This window comes from Artemia franciscana, chromosome 3 (genome assembly GCF_032884065.1).
Source record: "Artemia franciscana chromosome 3, ASM3288406v1, whole genome shotgun sequence".
Lineage (NCBI taxonomy): Eukaryota > Metazoa > Arthropoda > Branchiopoda > Anostraca > Artemiidae > Artemia > Artemia franciscana.
In genome coordinates this window covers 34,704,614-34,724,552 of record NC_088865.1, presented here as the reverse complement: position 1 = coordinate 34,724,552, position 19,939 = coordinate 34,704,614, and the positions used below count along the sequence as shown (strand labels likewise).

The following is a 19,939-nucleotide window of genomic DNA, read 5'->3' as shown; positions in this document are numbered from 1 at the left end:
GAATTCCTCAAGGAACCTTGTTAGTGTTGATTAATGAAATTAGCAAGAGTCTCAAAGGTGTTAATATGTAGATTACCTGCTGATCCTTGAAGTATGTCATATAAACAATCAAAAGAAACCCCCTCAAAATCCTACACATTTGTTAGATGAAGCTAGGAGTTTACATATGACAGTAAGTTCCACCAAGTCATATATAATGACAATAAATTTCTTACAATTCTAGAAATCCATTCCCGATTTATAAGACCCTAGCCCACCCAAAATGCTAGTGAAACATGTTAAACCCCTTGGTGTCACAAATTTCTGGTAATCTTAAGTAGGACATGTATATTTCAAGGATTCTGGACTTTCCAGACGAAGGATAGTCAAAATTTAAATATTCAAAGTGGACTAAAATGGCCAATTAACTTTGAAATGCCCAAATGTTGACGACATTTTTACTGTGAATAAATAAGAATCTTTGTTGGTCTTTTAAAGCTGAGAGGATGTGGGCCATTCCAGATCGTGTTTGAAGATGCTATTCTTGTGGCATATATGCAACACTGTGAAAAAAAGAGAAAAGACTCATATGACCTAGGTCAGACGATTACACTCCATATGATTATCCAATTCGTTCCTATACTTGAGAAAATTTTTCCGTTTTTTCTTCCATTATCTCTATCTATAGTGTTTATATGTTTATGTATTAAACAAAGTTGAAGAGAAACGAAGAAATAAAGTAAAAAGAATAAACATGTCGAATGCGTCAGGATCCGCCCATGAGTTTCCGGAGTATTTTTGACACATGCTGAATTGGGTTTCAACTTGTGTCGAAAACAGGCAATTTTTTCTTCTGTCGAATTAATTCGTGAAAACGCTCCAATTTCAGAAAATCAAAAATGATGTACCTTATTCTGGTAAAACCTCAAACTTTTAATCAAACTGTTAGATTCCTAGGTGTTATTCCTACATCCTACATGAAACCCTTTTCTAACCAAAAGCCTTGAAATTAAACCTTCCAGAATTGAAAAGGTTTTTTTTTTCAAAAACTGTCGAATCATTGGTGCCTTTACCCTAAATCAAAATACCACTTTGTTCATTCAGATTGCCAAAAGAGTGTATGAGTAATTCCTCAGAACAGCTTAGGGCTTAGTTAAAACTCGCAAGCTGTATTGAGAGGGATGCTAAACTAAACAACATCACTCTATGCGTACTGCTACTATTAATAATCCTACTACTTCTAATACTGTGACTACTACTGGTGAGACTAATGGTATGAAGTTGAAACTTTCAGTGAATGTTAAGGGGTATGTTGAACCAGCCGAAAGGCAGTGTGCGCATATAATTACATATAACGACTACTACTGCTGCTGCTGCAAATACTACTACTACTAAGGCTACTACTAGTGTTACTACTGAAGCTAAGGATGTTACAGTGAAACTTTCAAGAAATATGGATGTTGAATTTACATCAAATCATAATTTTTATACTTTATATATTATGTATTATTTATTATTCATTATTTATTGTCTATAATAATTTATATATTTTTAATTTTTCATTATTATTTTTTATAGTTTTTATTTTTTATGTTTGGTTTTATGGTATGCGTTTGTTTTTGTGTTTTTGCTGTTGCACTGGTGATTTCTTTTTTCACTTGCCTATAATGTTTTGATGATTTTTTTTTTAAAGAATATATCGACCCTATATCCAAGAGCTGTCCTCAGCAAAACATAAACAAATAAAAGAATCGTATTTCAATGTACGTCTCTTTTCTTTTATATATTTATGTTTTTCTGAGGACGGCCCTTGGACGTTGGGTTGAAATATTCATTCAAATATAGAATTCCACAGTCTTGTGAAAGGAATTTCCTATCGTTCATCTTCTTGTTAATGTTTGTCACAAGAGCTGATTGCCTGCAAACTCAAAGCATAGTTTAAACGTAGAAAAAAAAATAATAGACACATAAAAAACCAAAGATAAATATCGTCTCCAAGAGACAAATGTAGTATCTAATACTCATAGTCCTGTACCTAATAGTCGTATCGTGGCGTAGGCCTACCTCGGCTTTGTCATTTGTCCATCATTTGCGTTTCTCACGCCACCTCAGTGCTCAGGGATCAAGAAACTACCAATGGCAACGTTATTAAGACACTCCCAATTAATGCGTTTATTTGGAATCTGTACTACCAAGCTCTGATTTGAGAGTACATAAGGATAGCCATAGCTTCATAGGTGCACTGGTTTTGCAATGTTCGCACATAACTGCATTCATATGGTACTCCTGGCTTTATAACAAAGGCAATAACTTTCATCAGTCAGTTCTATCCCTGTTTTGTCCCTTAACACTGTCAACGGTGGTTCTGCGCCCCTCGACTAACTATAAGATCTGGTTTCAGATCCATTGGATCTCCTCATGCTTTCGTGTATCCCACAATCAATTCTGATTTCAAGTCACATAAGGCAAAGCGTAGCTTCATAGATGTTATGATTACACCAGAATAATGTGTACAAAAATGGTTTAACTAATTTGCTTAATTTCCTTTTTTGTTATGTAGGATGTTTTTTTTTCTACTTCTGATTTCTATATGCTTTTTCCTCTTTAGAAGTTGTATTTTTTTTCTTTCTCTTTTATACTCCATTCTTTTTTTTCATTTCTAAGTGAACAAGTATGCTTACAGTTGCTACTGATAATAGAAACTTAAACATGACTGTATTCCTTCATTCTGGCACTCTTGGCTTTCGAAAAGAGGCAGCAGATTTTATTAGCTTCCTTTTATACTGCATTTGGCATGCTTTCACCAACAATAATTAATTTCTGACCCACTACACAAGAACTCAAGTTGAGTAATATAACAAAAGCAAGAATATCACAACAAAAGTCCCACTTGCAAGTAGCACTCTGTCAATTTTTAGCTCTGGTCTTCAACCATTGGAGATCGTTCATAAAACACCTGTATCCCCAAAAATACCACGAAATCCCACATTTTAAGGTACAAAAAACACTTTAAAACCCCGTCAATTGTTTTTATGCATTTTATCAGTCGGACGAGCGCTTCAGGGATTGGGGTCAAACCCCCTACCCCCACTGGATACGGTCTTAGTCGTATTAGTTGCATTAGAGCTAGGCGCGTTCTGCCGGATAGTATTTTATATTGATAGGATGGATGCTCTATGTTGAGCTAGCCATCCTCAAATTTTAAATTTTAACTTAAGGTACTAATGTAATTAATTTTTAGTGATTAATATTCAAGACTACTCCCTATATAGTCTCTGAAACATCAGCGTCACTTAAGACCCTTTCGTGAACGATTTTGACCGAGAATGATTTTAAAGATGTGTATGTTTATCAATTTGAGGGGGAGTCACACCTCAGGGTCCTTCTAAGGAAGGTAATTCAGTCAGAAGAATCCTTCGGTTTGTCGTCTCAAACACGTAAAAAAGGTGCTCTTAAAAATGTGAAAATGTACTCTTAAAAAATGGTGCTCTTAGGTGCACTATGTAAGGGTAGCTGCCATTACCCCCTAAATTCACAGTGGTAACGAAGCAAGGTTGATCACTGTCGCTTTCTTGAAAAAAGTGAGGCTTATCTATTTAGATTAATTTAAAAAACAAAGTTTTATAATGGAAGTAACGAGCGAAGTTGAAACTTAAAACGAACGAAAACTATTGCTTCAGAGCCTATCTAATATAATGCTCATAAAACTTGTGCAAATAAACGAATTGATGGTATTTTCTTATGTTTGTAGAATTATTGAAAACTAGCGCTTTGCCAAAAACACCAAACAATGTAGGAGTTTGGGTACAGTAAATGCGAACCGATAAAGAACACTTTTTTCTGTAATAAAAATAAAACATTTTAGGATTGTTACTTTTTTTTTTTTTTTTAGTTTATTTTGGTATCACTTCTTCGCAATGAGCTCAGTCCAATGGTTTCGTTTCGGTACTGAGAAGGACATTTTGTGATTGTTTTGTAGACAAGTCCGAAGCCAACCCATCTTGACAGTATTATGACTATAGACTGTCTTTACAATTTGTATCGGAACTTGAAATTCTCCATTGTTTAGGCCTAGAGAGGATTAACCGGAGTTCTGAAGTTCATATTATAGTTTATTTTTTCTTCATTCTGAGTAAAACGAAAGTCTGATTTGTATAATTTAAAATTGTATATTACTCACTACGGGTAGTTTAGCTGTTGATACCAAGAAGTTACCTGATATGCTGTATGCTGTTCAATGAAGCTGTGGTTATTAAAATACTATTTATTTTTTATGCTTAAATTTGTAACATAATTTTAATTGTATACTGAAAGTGATTGATATCACAGCCGACGTAATTCCATGAAAAGCGTGAAAGGTTAGTTTGTTGTGGTCAGGCTGCGTACTCACTTTTGACTCCTAAGTCAATATTCTTGTTTTTTATGCTTCTCTTTTTATGTTTTCAGTTAAGCGCTAGTTTTCAGTAATCCTAAAAACATAGAGAAATGCCATCAGTTGGTTTATTTGCACTCGTTTTGTCGATATATATATATTATATAGGTTCTGAAGCAATAATTTTTTTTTCGTTTTAAGTTTCAACCTCACTCTTTACTTTCCTCAGAAAAACTTTTAAAAAATCTTTGCTTTTTTTTAATAAAATAAAAACACGTGAAAAATTGTGCAATTTAAGTGATGATAGGTTAATGTTGGCTTTCCTGAAATAGGGTCCCATAGTCTATACCTCCTATTTGGGGTAATATTTCCCAGGAGTGTATACTGTTATCGATGGCTGATAACAAAATGACAACTACAAAAGGTTAACTAAGCTAATAGAATATATATGCAGTCAAATCAAAATTGAGTGTTGCCTCGGTTAAGCCGAAAAAAAAAAAAAACAGAAAAATGCACTCTAAGTTTTGCCCTAAGAAAGTCCACTAATATTAGAAATAAAATTTGAGCAATTGACACAGAAATAGGACCTTTGGATCCCCCCACTCGCCCCACCTGAAATATTTTGATCGTCTGGCTTTTTCTTGTTAAATCTTGTATTTTTCATATTTCAATCTATGTTTTGGCCACCTAAAACGTCACCTTCTTTTTCCAAAAACTTCATATTAGTAGTATGCTAGTATGCAGTCCGAGGGATACATCCTTATTTGGGTTCTAAAGATTGCCTATACTAAACTAGACCATTGACCTACTTACATTACCACTTCATTGGATCATTAGCATAATCCTGCTGGCATCTCATTTTCAAATACCTGTCTGAACATGATGAAGCAGGTAAATCCAATGACAGTTATATGAATAAACTTTTTCTTTGGGTTCAATGAAACTGGTTTACATTTTTATAGGAATACTACATTAACTGAATATAAAGCGGGATTTTAAATATATTAAATTAAAAGGCGCCGAGAATAGAATTTTAATAATATTGAAATAAAGCAGCAGCGAGGGGGCTATGGATTTAACGACGCCCATAGGGGGTATACTATTGGAGCTACTGCAAATTCTACTTAGAAAATACCAAAAAAAATTGTACTCTGTTTTGTACAAAGTTCGATGAAGATACGCTTCATTGATCAAATGTATGGTTTTGCATACATTTTATTTGTTTAATTTCTCATTAATATGATTTCCGTATTTGGAAACTCTTCGTATTCATTTGCATTTAATTCTTCTGCTATTGATAAATTAATATGAATTTTTTTAGAGGTTTTCAATTATGATAATCTTGAATATCTAATGTTAAAAACAGTGGGATGATTTTTGCTCGCGCTCCTCCTTCGCTCTCATAGAAACACCAATAAAATTCACATTTCATTCAAAACAAAGTGGTTTACCAAAAACGTTAAGTTCACCAAATATTAACAGTCAATATTGCTATGTCGTTGGTGCATATATTGTTTAAAATCGAACGATTTGGTGCATAATGATCTGTGCAATATGATCCCTCCATTGGTATTTACGGTCGCCCTCATATCTATGTTGATCCATGCACTTGCATTCATACCTACATTGCCCCTAGGGGTCTTGATACATCTAACCATCCAGAAAAAGGATTTCATTATCAGAGTCTTTTCTGATATTATCATACATCTTGAACTACATTATGAAAATCTCGCCTGATATAACGAGAATTCTCTTTTGCATTTTCAAAACCTTATTTGGTATTATCAAAATCATGCAAGTTATGAACAAAATCTTGCATGATATTTTCAAAATCTTACCTGACATTAGCAAAATATTTTCTGGTACTATCAAACGTGTCTGATATTGTCAAAATCTGAAATGGTGTAGTCCAAACCTTATCTGCTACTACCCAAATTCAACGTAGTACTACGAACTCGTCTCTGCTATCATCGAGATTATCAAAATATTGCCAATTATTACCAAAACGTTTTGTGGTACTATCAAACATCTTGCACTACAATATCAGAATCTTTACTGATATAATGAGAATTCTCTATGGTACTATCAAAACCATACGTGATAATATCAAAATCTTGCAATTTATTAACAGAATCATGCAAGGTACTATAAAAATCTTAAATGACATTAATAAATTATTTTAGCTACAATTACAACATTTCCACTATTAATACTACTTTAACATAGTGCTATCAAAATCATGTCTATTATAATCGAGGTTATCAAAGTCTTGTCAAATATTACAAAAACTTGTCTCATATTGTAGAATATCTTACATTGCAGTATTAATGTCTTGCATTATCAAAGTCTTGCCAGATTTTGTGAGTGTCCTCTCTAGTGTTACCTAAGTCTGGTAACTTATTAGAAAATCATGCTTGGTATAATAAAAGTTATAACTGATATTAACAAACTATTTTCTGTTACTATCTGATACTATCATAATCTAGCATGATGATATCAATTTCGTGTCTGTCATTATCAAAATCATACCAATCATTATTTATTTATCTATAAAAACTCGAGAAAGGACAAAGCCATAGACTTGTTGCAGTATCTCAATGTTGTGCGATATTATCAAAATCTCGTCGATTAGCAAATCTTGTCAGACACGATAACAATCCTCAACCTGGTATTCGCAAAATTATCTTCTGGTATTACCAAAACGTGTCTGATATTATCAAAAGCTGAAATGGTTATATCAAAGTCTTGTCTTTTATTATCAAGTTTAACATGTCGCCGTCAAAATCATATGTGTTATTATCAAAATCTTACCAAATGTTTGCAAATATTGTGTAATATTATCAAAATCATGTCTGAAATTGCCAAACTACTTGCGCTACATTATTAAAATCCCATGTGGTATAATGAGAGCCCTGATATTCTCAAATCTTTACGAAATATTAAGCTGGAAAAACGGGTTTTCGTTTCAACAAAGAAGCGGACGAAAAATTAAAACGAAACAGCACTTTATTTTTAAAATATTCTAAATATTTCTATCCCACGTCCGGGAGCCTTTCTCAATGAAAAAAAACAAAACGAATGAAAAAACAAAAATATTTATTTTGAAAATAACACACACACAAAACACGACAACTAAACACACGAAGAAGAAGAAAAAAAAAATAATTAGAACAACTCACATTATAAACCAACTTCCAGCACTTATGTTACAACCTTTACATATTTTTGTAAATTAACAGAACATTAAATTGACAGAACATTTTGTAAATTAACATTAACAGTATCTTACATGATATAATAACAAAATCTTGCCTGATATTGTTAAATATCTCGCACTACATTATCGAAATTTCGTCTGTCATAATGATAATCCTCTATTGCATTATTAAAACCTTACTTGGTTATCAAAATCATGCAAGTAGTTAACAAAATCTTGCATGATATTATTCAAATCTTACTTGGCATTAGCAAAATATTTTCTGGTACTATCGAAACGTGTTTGGTATTGTCATAATCTAAAATGATCTCTTTATAATCATATACGTTATTTGCCAAATTTAACGTAGTAATATGAACTCGTTTCTGCTAGTATCAAGATTATAAGAACTTTGTCCAAGTATGACCAAAATCTTGTGAGGTACTCTCAAAATTGTGTGATATTATCCAACCTCTTGCACCACAATATCAAAATATTGACTGATTTAATGAAACTTCTCTATGGTACTATCAAAACCATATTGTAACAAACATCAAAATCTTGCAAGTTATTAATAAAATTTTGCAAGATATTATCAAAGTCTTAAATGACATTAACAAAATATTTTCTGCTACATTCAAAATTTGTACTTTTACCAAACACCTTACTTTGCAGTATTAATGTCTTACATAATATTACCAAATCTTGCTATGTATTACAAAATCGTATCTTGTATTATCAAAGTTTTGCCAGAAATTATAAGTATCCTCTCTGGTATTAACTAAAATTTGCAAGTTATTAACAGAATTATGCATTGTAATAACAATTTTACCTGATAAGAAAAAATATTTTCTGTTTCCATCTGATATTATCAAAATCTAGCAACTTTTTGTCTGTTATTATCCAAATGATAGCAAGTAATATTTATTTATATATTTGATTCAACACAGGAGAAAGCCATAGACTTGTTGTAGCACTTCAATCTTGCGTGACATTGTCAAAATCTCTTCGATTATTAGCAAAATCTTGTCAGACGCGATAAGAATCCTCCATCTGAAATTAAGAAAATATTTTCTTGTACTATCAAAATTTGTATGGTATTAACAAAATCATAAATGGTGGTATCAAAATCATATCTTTTAGTATCAAATTTAACATGGTGTCGTCAAAATCATGTCTTATTATAAAAATCTTCCCAAGTGTTTCCAAATCTTGTGTAATACTATCAAAATAATGTCCGAAATCATCAAATGACATGCGCTAATTTATCAAAATCCCCCATTATATAATGAGAGCTCTATGATATTATTTAACCTTTACATAACATTATCGGAATTTTGTAATTTATTAACAAAATAGTGCGTGATTTTTTGAAAATCTTACCTGATATTAACAAAAACATTTTTCTTGTAATATCAAAATATGTCTGATCGTGTCTCCTTTTACCTAAATTAATATTATGCGATCAAATCGTGTCTGGCATAATCAAGATTATCAAAATCTTGCCAAGCATCACCAAACTAATGCCAAGTATTACCAAATTCATGGATGATATTATCAAAATATCATCATCTTCTCTGATATTATGAACCATCTGACACTACAATATCAAAATCACGACTAATGTAATGAGAATCCAATAGGACAATATCAAGACTATACATTGTATTTACAAAGTCATGCAAGTTATTAATGACATCTTTTAGGGTATTATCATAATCTTCCAAGTTATTAACAGAGTATTTTGAGCTACGATCAAAACGTGCTTTACAAAAATCTAATATAATGCCATCAAAAATCCAGTTAGCTATTAAGAAAAATTAACATAGTGACATCAAAATCATGTCTGCTATTATCAAGATTGTCAAAATCTTGTCGAATACTATCAATACCCTTACATGATATAATAAAAGTCTTGCATGATATTACCAATTCATGGTAAATATTACAAAATCTTGTCCCCCACTTTTCAAGTCTTGAGATATTTTGAGAATCCTTTCCGGCATTACCTAAATCTTGCAAGTTTTTATCAAAATCCAGAATGGTGCTAGAAAAAAATGTGTATGGTGGTGCCAAAATATTATCAAGCATTACCGAAATCTTATGCGATATTATCGAAATATTGCCTGAAATTATCAAATATCCTGCTCTATATTGCCAAAATCCCAACATGGTATAATGAGAATCCTTTATGACATTGTCAAAACTTCACGTATTATTATCATAATCTTGCAAGTTGTTAACAAAAAATATTTTTTTCGTAATATCAACACGTGTTTGATATTGTCAAATCTGACATGTTGCTATCCATATCGTGCCTGCTATTGCCAAATCCAACACAGTGTGATCAAATCATACTTGTCATTAATCTTGCACTACATTATCAAAATCTCGACTGGTAACATGAGAATCTTCTATGAAAATACCAAAATCATGCATGGTATTATCAAAATCATGCAAGTTATTAACCAAATATTTTCAGCTACAATCAAAACATGTTTGCTATTATCAAAATCTATTATGGTGCTAGCAAATTCATGATAGCTATTAACGGAATTTAATGTATTGCTATGAAAATCGTGTCTGCTACTATCAAGATTATCAAAATCTTGTCAAATATTATCAAAACCTTACATGATATTATCAAAGTCTTAACGATATTACCAAATCCTGTGAAATATTACCGTATCATGTTTTATATTATCAAAGTCTTGTGAGATATTATGAGAATCATTTCTGGCATTACCTACGTTTGATACAAGTTAGTATCAAAATCTAATATGTGTTATCAAAATCTTGCCTTGTACTATCAAAATATTATTAAATACTACCAAAATCCTGTATGGGTATTATCAAAATCATATCTGATATTATCGAAAATTTGACACCGCATAATCAAAATCTCTCCTGATCTAACGAGAATCCTTTGTTGTATTATCGAAACCTTATTTGGTATTATCACAATCATACAATTCATTGGTAAAATCTTACACGGTGTTATCAAAATCTTACCAGGTATTAACCGGGTATAAAAAAACATGTCTAATATTGTCAAAATCTAAAATAGTATGATCAAAATCATGTCTGCTATTACAAAAATTTAACATAGTGCTATGGAATCGTGTCCATTATTAAAAAGACTATCAATAGCTTGCCAAGTATTATCAAAATCTTTTTGATACCATCAAAATCCTGTCTGATATTATCAAACATCTTGCACTATATTTTCAAAATATCGATTTGTATAATGAGAATTTTCTATGGTATTACCAAAACCTTAAATGATATTATCAAAACCTTAAATGATTTTATCAAAATTTTGCAAGTTTCCCACAAAATCATGCATTGTATTATCAAAATCTTACCTGATATTAAAAATGTTTCAACTACATTCAAAACGTGTGTTATTACCAATATCCAATACGGTGCTATCAAAGTCATTTCCACTATCAACAAAATTTAACATATTACTATAAATATCGTGTTTGTTATTATCAAGATGATCAAAATCTTGTCAAATATTATGAAAACTTGATGCTTTCAGTGAGTTTTACATTTAAAAGGGTAAATGGCAACAGTTTTTTACTACCTCAAGTGTTGCTATCTTTTCGGTTTTAGTCATAGATGGTAATATCAGTTAAAATTTTCATAATATCATGCAAGATTTTGTTAAAAGCTTGCAAGATTTTGATAATGCTAGGTAAAGATATGACAATGTCATAGAGGATTCTGCTTATGTCATATGGGATTTGATAATGTGGCACAAACTATTTGATAATTTTAGGCAAGATTTGATAATCAGGTAAGATTCGGGTAAGATTTTTATAATATTATGCAAGATTTTGTTAATAACTTGCAAGATTTTGATAAAACTATGTAAAGCTTTGAGAATATCATAGAGGGTTCTCATTTCACCATGTCTGATTTCGATAATGTAGTACAAGTTGTTTGATAATTACAGACATGATTTGATAATATCCCACAAGATATGCAAACACTTGGAAATGTTTTGATAATTGCAGACATAATTTTGACGGTACCGCGTTAAATTTGATAATAAGAGATATGACTTTGATAAGACCATTTCAGATTTTGATAATATCAGACATGTTTTGATAGTACCAAAAAGTACTTTTGTTAATGCCTGGTGGAGGATTCTTATCGTGTCTGATAAGATATGCTAATAATACACGAGATTCTGAAAATTCTAAGCAAGATTGAGGCACCGCAACTAGTCAATGACTTGCTCCTGTGTAGAATGAAATAAATGAATAACACTTGCTATGATTTTGATAATAACAGACAAGAAATTAATATCATCATGCTAGATTTGATAATATGAGATAGAAACAAAAATTAGTTTGTTGACATCAGGTAAGATTTTTATAATTATCAGATAGTAACAGAACATATTTTGTAAGTATAAGATAAGATTTGTATAATACCACGCATGATTTTGTTAATAACTTGCAAGTCTCAGGTATTACCAGAGTCGATACTCGTAATATCTGGAAAGACTTTGATAATGCAAGACAAGATTTTGTAATACCTAGCAAGATTTAGTAATATCTTGTAAGACATTAATACTGCAATGTAAGATGTTTGATAATATCCGACAAGTTTTCATCAATTTTGACAAGACTTTTATAATCTTGATTATAACAGAAGTGATTTTGATAGCATTTTGATAAATTTTATTGATAGTAGAAATGATTTTGGTAGTGCCATATTAGATTTTGATAATGGTAGACACATTTGGATTATAGCTGAAAATATTTTATTAATTCTTTTAAGATTTTGATAATATTTGCATGATTTTGTTAATAACTTGCAAGATTTTGATATTATCACGAATGGTTTTGATAGGTTGAATTTGCATTGTATCAGTCGTGATTTTGATATTTTAGTGCAAGATGTTTGATAATATCAGACAGGATTTTGATAGTACAAAACAACATTTTGGTAATACTTGGCAATATTTTGATAATCTTGATAATAGTTGAGACGAGTTCGTAGCGCTATGTTAAATCTGGGCAATAGCAGATCTGTTTTGACAACATCATTTGAGATTTTGACAATATCAGACACGTTTTAATAGTACCAGAAAATATTTTGTAATGTCAGGTAAGATTTTTTCAATATCATACAAGATTTTGTTAATAACTTGTCTGATTTTGATAATACCAAATGAGGTTTTGATAATGCAATAAAGGATTCTTTTTATATCAGGCGAGATTTTGATAATGTACTGCAAGACGGTTGCTAATATCAGACAATATTTTTATAGTGTCATTCTTTTCTCGATGGTTAGATGTATTAAAACCCCCTAGGGGCGACGTAGGTATGCGTAGGTATATATGCGATTGCAGGTATCAACATAGATTTGAGGGTGACTGCAAAAATCAATGGAGGGACCATATTGCAAAGGTCCTTATGCACCAAATCATTCGATTTCAAATAATATATACACCTATGATATAGCAATATCGACTGTTAATATTTGGTGGTTTTAACATTTTTGGTAAACCACTTTATTTCAAATGAAATGTGAATTTATTGGTGTATCCATGAGAGCGAAGGAGCAGCGTGAGCAATCCTCATCCCGCTTTTTTGACATTAGATATTCAAGGTTATTTTAATTGAAAACCTTTAAAAAACGACGTAATTATTTATTAATAACAGAAGAGCCAAATGTACATGAATACGAAGAATTTCCATATATGGAAAGCATATTGATGAGAACTTAAACGAATAAAATGTGTACAAAAGTATACATTTGATTCAAAGAAGCTTTGTGCAAAACAGAGTACAAAACGTATTTTGTATTTTGTAAGAAGAATTTGTACTAGCTCTAATAGTATTCCCCCTATGGGTTTTGTCAAATCCATAGCCCCTACCCCCACTACTGTTTTATTTCAATGTTATTGAAATTTATTATCGGCGCCTTTTAATATAATATATTTAAAATCCCGCTTTATATTCACTTAATGTATGATTCCTATAAAAATATAAACTAGTTTCATTCAGCCCAAATAAAAAAATTATTCGTATAACTGTCATTGCATTTATCTTGTTTATCATGTTCAGGAATTGAAATACCTGAATTGTTCAGATATTTGAAAATGAGATGCCGGCTTGATTATACTAATGATCCAATGAAGTAAGTAATGTCACCAGGTCAATGCTCTAGTTTAGCATAGGCAATCTTTAGAGCCCAAATAAGGATGTATCCCCCGGACTGCATACTAGCATACTGCTCCTGTATTTACTCCTGATCATTAAGTACGTACATAAGGGGCTATTTGCCTCTCCTTTGGTCTAAAAGAAACTACGGTTTTCCATTATTTACTTTTTTACTTTCAGAAAGCGGTAATTCTTAATGCTTACGTTCTCTGTTCAAGCTTTTGGTAGGTTATTTTGCTGTATTCCTCAAGTTTCTAATTTTTTACGTAAAATCAGATGTTGCCATTGTTCGATAGCTTAGAGTCAGCTCCATTCATCTTCCGAAGTGTAATTTTGAAATTGGCTGAAATACGCTGAAAATTGGTTGGAATGCGTTGAAAAAGGGAAAATTTTTCTATTTTAACTTCAATGATTCTCTCATTGTGGCTTTTTTAGGCAAAGTCGCCCGTGCTCTTTTGCTTTTCAGGCAGCCTCAGTCTGCATTGGTACTTTTTAAGGCTCAAAAGGTGGTTCAGGCGCATTCGACATCAAAACCACTTTTCAGTAAAGTTCTTTTTCGATGAACAAAAACTGTTTTTACTCGGCCAACCTCGCCTAAAAAAGCCATAATGAAGACATGGCTGAAGTAATATGACAATTCTGTCGTCCTCCCCCCCCCCCGCCTATTGGTGCCAGAAATAGACCGAGCTGACACATTTAGCCGCTGTTTTTCGTTACTAGGCGTTTTGAAATATCCCCCGGTCAATAACATAACGGCATTGCGAAAGAATAAGAACAGTTCTATAAATATATTATTTAAAAACTATTTAAGAACTTGTATGAAAGTGGACGGAAAATTGAAAATCTGATGTAATAGAAAGTATATGCATATTATAAAATAAGAGCTGTAACTTACAGATGGTAGAATTTATAAAAAGCTTGCAGATATGAGTGGTAGCTTGTAAACAATCCATCAAGTATCTCTCTACTATGTTCTGATAGCCCACTAGCCTCAACATTTCAAATGAAGACATGACAGTAAAAGAGTCATTTTTAGTGCCGTGTGGCACTTGCAAATGGTGGAATTTATAGAAAGCATATAGACATAGCGATAGCTTTTATGTGAGCTATAAAAACCCCAACTATGTCCTGGTTGCCCGCTTGCCCCACCTCTTGAAAATTGACATCAAAAGTGCCATTTGGCACTTTTGTATGGTGGAATTTGCAAAAAGAACATGTATTTGAGAAATAGGTTTTATATAAGCTATTAAACATATCTGTGGTGTTTTGGTAACCTGCTAGCCCTTGTCGGATTTTTTTTTCTCGTTAATCAGTTTATTTTTAAACCACATTTTCAATTTTTGGTTACTCGGGACTGCTGTTCCCGTCTTTACTGGGTTGCAGCTACTGCTGCAACCATGATTGGAGCTGAACTGAAAGCTTAAATGACAGAAGGGACTGTTTTGTTCCTCCTTTGAAAGTTATTTTAAAGGCTGATATTTTTTTATTCATCTTCGTAGTTTCAGACACCTCCGAGTCTCAGAGGATTTTTTTTTCAGAAAGAGCAGGCAGTATGAGACATTAGGAAATATAATTGGAAACATTAGGAAATGATATTTTCAAGTTTCTTTTTTTCCGAGTGGGGTGTCATCTAAGTAGTCAGAATCATCGGAAAAAATTGGGCTTCACATTTAGTTAGGTACATGACACAAGCAATTAATGTATATTCATATATTTGTTGTGGTATGATCAGAGTATCCTTATTCGAAGTCCAATATGTAAGAAAGGCTATTAATATGCAATTTTTCAGATGTCTTCTGTTCTTGAAGGAAACTGTTGAAGATTTCAGAATCATTGTGGAACTTGACTTACCCCATTTGGGACTCTGGTCTTAGTCTTTCAAGGAATGGAGCTAGATAATGTTGAGCAAGGTAATTTCGAATGGCTGCAACTGAGTTAAATAAAACTTTTGTCTTGTTCAAAAACTAAAGTCTGTTTTTTACAATATGATTAATTTATAATTGTTTTTAAGCTCGAATAAAAAAGGAGTTCGTATTCCTCAGCACCGGAAGGGCTTTTGAAACCAGTAATTAAGGTAATTTATTGGCCTCCATCGTCTTTTAAGACAAATTTCTGAAACGTATTATCCAATCTCTAAATGTCAGGTGTTTTCCTTGAGATTTCAGTCCAGTTTAATGGACAGTCTCCCATCAACGCAACAAGGATTTAGGAGGCATGTGCTGCGTTTTTTACAACAATTTATTATAATAATCACTATCAGTAAATAAACAGAACCTAAAATGAACAGAAATTGCAATAAATAATCAACTCGAACTGAAAGCGAGCAGAAACTACTACAAACAGGAGCATGGCCAGCGTCATTATGGCTTTTCAAACAATTTGTGGCATCAGACTGTAGTTAAGCAGTAATACTTCTCACTAGTAACCTAAACTCTGGAAAACAGGATTTTGATATCAGTAGATAGCCTGAATCAAAATAATTGGCTTTTAATTCTGATTCCAAAGATATAAAATTCATTAAGTTTTGTACTACCCATCAAAAGCTAGGAACCTCAGAAAATTTGCTTGATTTTCGAAAAGAAGGAAAATACCCTCACAAGTAAACGAATCTTAAAGAAAATCTCACTATCAGACATAGTAAGGTCGTGGATGCGTGTTTATTTGTTTGTCTTTTTCCCAGGAGTGATCATATCGACCCGCTGGTCCTAAAATATCGGAAGAAAGTTCATTAAAAAAAATTGGAAAGTCTAGTACCCTTTTTAGGTGACCAAAAAGATTGGAGGGTAACTAGCCCCCCATCCACGCCCCTGTTTCCTCGTAGTCGTCCAATTAACATTGTGAATGAGCAGTTTTGTTCAGCATAGTTGAAAAGTATAATAAACTAGCTGTTGGGGTGGCGCTTCGCGCCACCCCAACACCTAGTTGGTGGGGGCGCTTCGCGCCCCCCCAAGCCCCCCCGCGCGCGTAAGTCGTTACGCGCCATATTAGTTACGCGCCATTGTAGTTGTGTCCCTATGTCCCACCTGTGAATATATATATATATATATATATATATATATATATATATATATATATATATATATATATATATATATATATATATATATATATATATATATATATATATATATATATATACGTAAAACTTGTTTACGTTATATATATAACGTAAAAACTATATATGTTTTTAACTACGTAAAACTTGCGAATATACAACATTCTTTGCTGTCCCATTGTCTGTGCATATAAATAGAATGTCAGGTTTAACGACTCTTGAACATGCAACATATAATGGTCCATGGGAAAACAATTCGTATTCAGATCTATACCTCATGATTCTAATGATTGCCCTTGAGCTTTGTTGATGATGATTGCTAATCGACGATTCCCTGTGTCGCCATCGTCATTTATATACCCCCCTGAGCCCCCCGGCGTCCCTTTTGTAGTTGTGTCCCTGTGTCCCGGTCGTCATGTCCCGGTGTCCCGGTCGTCATTCGTGTCCCGGTCGTCATTCGTGTCCCGGTCTGTATATACATTCGTTTTTGAATTGGTCTGTTTTAAGGTTTTAGTTTTTTACCTTTTTTTGGTTTTTTTTTCTTTTTTTTAGTTTTGTTTTTCTCCTTTATTTTTTATTTTTTTTCCTTTATCATTTTTTTTTTTTTAGCTTTTTAGCTTTTTTAGTTTTTTATTAGTTTTTAGTTTTTTTTTCTTTTTTTTGTAGTTTTTACCTTTTTTATTAGTTTTTAATTTTTTTTTACTTATGTCCTGGTCGTCATTTATACTCCCTGTGTCCCGGTCGTCATTTGTGTCCCGGTGCTTTGTTGATGGTGATTGCTAATCGAACATTCCTTGTGTCTCGGTCGTCATTTATATTCCGTATGTGCCGGTGTCCCGGTCGTCATTTGTGTCCCGATGTCCCGGTCTGTAATTTCGTCAGTCGAAAACATGACGTCAGTCGACACAGAAACATGACGTCACCTGACAGATCCACAGACAGACAACTTATTTTTATATATATAGATATATATATAAATATATATATATATATTTTCTTTTTAGTTTTTTTGTAGTTTTTACCTTTTTTAGTTTTTTTCTTCTTTTGTATTAATGCTAAAGCCAAGGTTGAAACCTGGAGCCTCTCGGACCTAGAACCTGAAACATAAAGCTTTACCAACTCAGCTACTTCGGCTTGAATACATTCGTTTTGAGCAGCTTCCTCGGGTGTTGCCATTGTAGGTTCTTCAGTCATTTTACAATTAGAAATTTCTCTTTCAACGGTCTTCTTACAATTAAAAATTTGTCTTTGAACGATATTCTTAAATACCTGTGTCCTGGTCGTCATTTATATTCCCTGTGTCCCGGTCGTCATTTGTGTCCCGGTCTGTAATTTCTCTTTGAGTGTTTTTTCTTTTTAGTATTTTTTAGTTTTTTACATTTTTTCTTTTTTCAGTTTTCTTTTTCTTCTTTATTTTTCAGCTTCACTATGAAATACATATCGCCGAACCTTTGTTTTTTTAACTAAAATCTGGTAGGCATTGATGACCTTATCCAAGTCAAAATCCCAAACCCAATCATCATCGCTATCATTTTCAGTTTTGATATGTTTGGACTCTCGCTGTCCAGGTGGATCTTCATCTAACTGAGCGGTTTTGCGTTCTTTAGCCTCAAGCCTGTTTCCTTGCTATTCTTTTGATTCCTCGGCACGCTTTCTTTTCTGACTTTCTCTATCAGCAGCAAGTTTTTTGGCATAGACTCTTTGAGCATCTTCATCGGCTTTTGCCATTGTAAGTTCATCAGTCATTTTAAACTTAAACATTAATATATTTCTACGTGAACATATATGTCTTAAATATCTTTAATGACGTCACCGTCATAGCAAAAATGACGACAACTAATTTCATGACGTCAGTCGACACAGAAACATGACGTCACCTGATCCACAGACAGACAACTTATTTTTATATATATAGATATGCCTTCGGAATAACATGAACCCCTACTGTTCCATGGAAAAGGGCTATAAGTTGTGGAGATGGCACGTCGTCCGTGTATTATTTGCTAATGGGAAGTATACGGAAATTTTTCTGTGGGCGATTTCGTTTAGAGGAAACTTTTGGGTAGTAAACTTTCCTGAGGGAATTTTTCAGAATATATCTACAAAATTATTTTCATTTGTCTTAGTTTCTTTTTGGCAACTCAATTTCATATGTGGGGGTATCCCGGGCGCATTGTCCGAGCGAAGATTTTAGTGGAATAAGAAACAGGAAGACTTAAATAAAAAGAAGAAGACTTTGGAAATGATGAGTAGCTACCACTACTATCAATCAAAAGAGTAAGTGCATCCAGGTGACCAAAATGGTATAGATACACACAATCACAGAGCTGGAGTACCCTCGTTTGGGGGTCAAAAATTAAGACGGAGGAGGAGGACGCTCTGATGTGCACCGGGCAGGGCCCATTGGTGTATGGATACGTCCCTTCAGTGAACCTTTCCCCAGCAATGGTATAAATTGCTGGTGTTGCTGGACGCCAAAGGGCACACTATCGGTATACAGTCGGCCCCTGCTAAGGACAGAGAGGAATGGCTTACCGCTGTCCCGAAGCCAGCCAAGAAACCCCTTCTTTACTTTTGTTGATGAATATGAACAAGAGATCAAATATTAGAACCAGGGCTACCGTGTTCGGGGTAACAGACGGTGGCCATGCGTTAAGAGCTATCGCGTTAGGGGCAGCTGACGACTGTGAATCATGTGAATATTTCTACCTTGACAACACTAACCCTGGTGGCCATTGTTTCTCCAAAAATAACTATGTCAATAGGTATTTTGAGCACTAGAACCCTCGCCAAATAAGGAAAAATGGACTTACTCCTAAGAGAGATGAAACAGTTCAGCTGGGACGTTATTGGTCTAGCCGAAACCCATCTTCCAGTCACTGGTGAAGAGAAACACCGATATGTCACCCCTCTACTCTCCTGACGTGATGATGGCAAACATCAAAAAGGTGTAGGTTTCCTACTGTCTAATAAGCCCGAAGAATTCCTAATCACTGTAACCCCTTTCTCGGAAAGGCTTATCTTGATCCGCCTTAAAATTTCACCTACCAACCTCACAATTATCCAAGTATGCGCTCTGGATTCCAGCAGAGGTGACAAAGAGTCTCAAAACTTATATCTCTAGCATCAAAGTCTAGTTGATTCTGTCACTAAA

General features: G+C 33.2%; 1 protein-coding gene across 4 annotated transcripts in view; it reads left to right on the top strand.

Annotated features, from left to right (window-relative positions):
• LOC136025212 (zinc finger protein 570-like) overlaps nt 1-19,939 on the top strand; it is a 45,131-nt gene that overhangs the window by 9,793 nt on the left and 15,399 nt on the right. For 3 of the 4 annotated variants that reach the window (XM_065701027.1, XM_065701026.1, XM_065701025.1), the window contains exon 2: nt 15,520-15,640. The exons of the other annotated variant lie outside the window; for it this stretch is intronic. In XM_065701027.1, coding sequence (XP_065557099.1) covers nt 15,616-15,640 — 25 coding nt within the window. In that variant the 5' untranslated portion in view covers nt 15,520-15,615. The remainder of the gene's footprint in view (nt 1-15,519; nt 15,641-19,939) is intronic. 4 annotated transcript variants of the gene reach the window in all.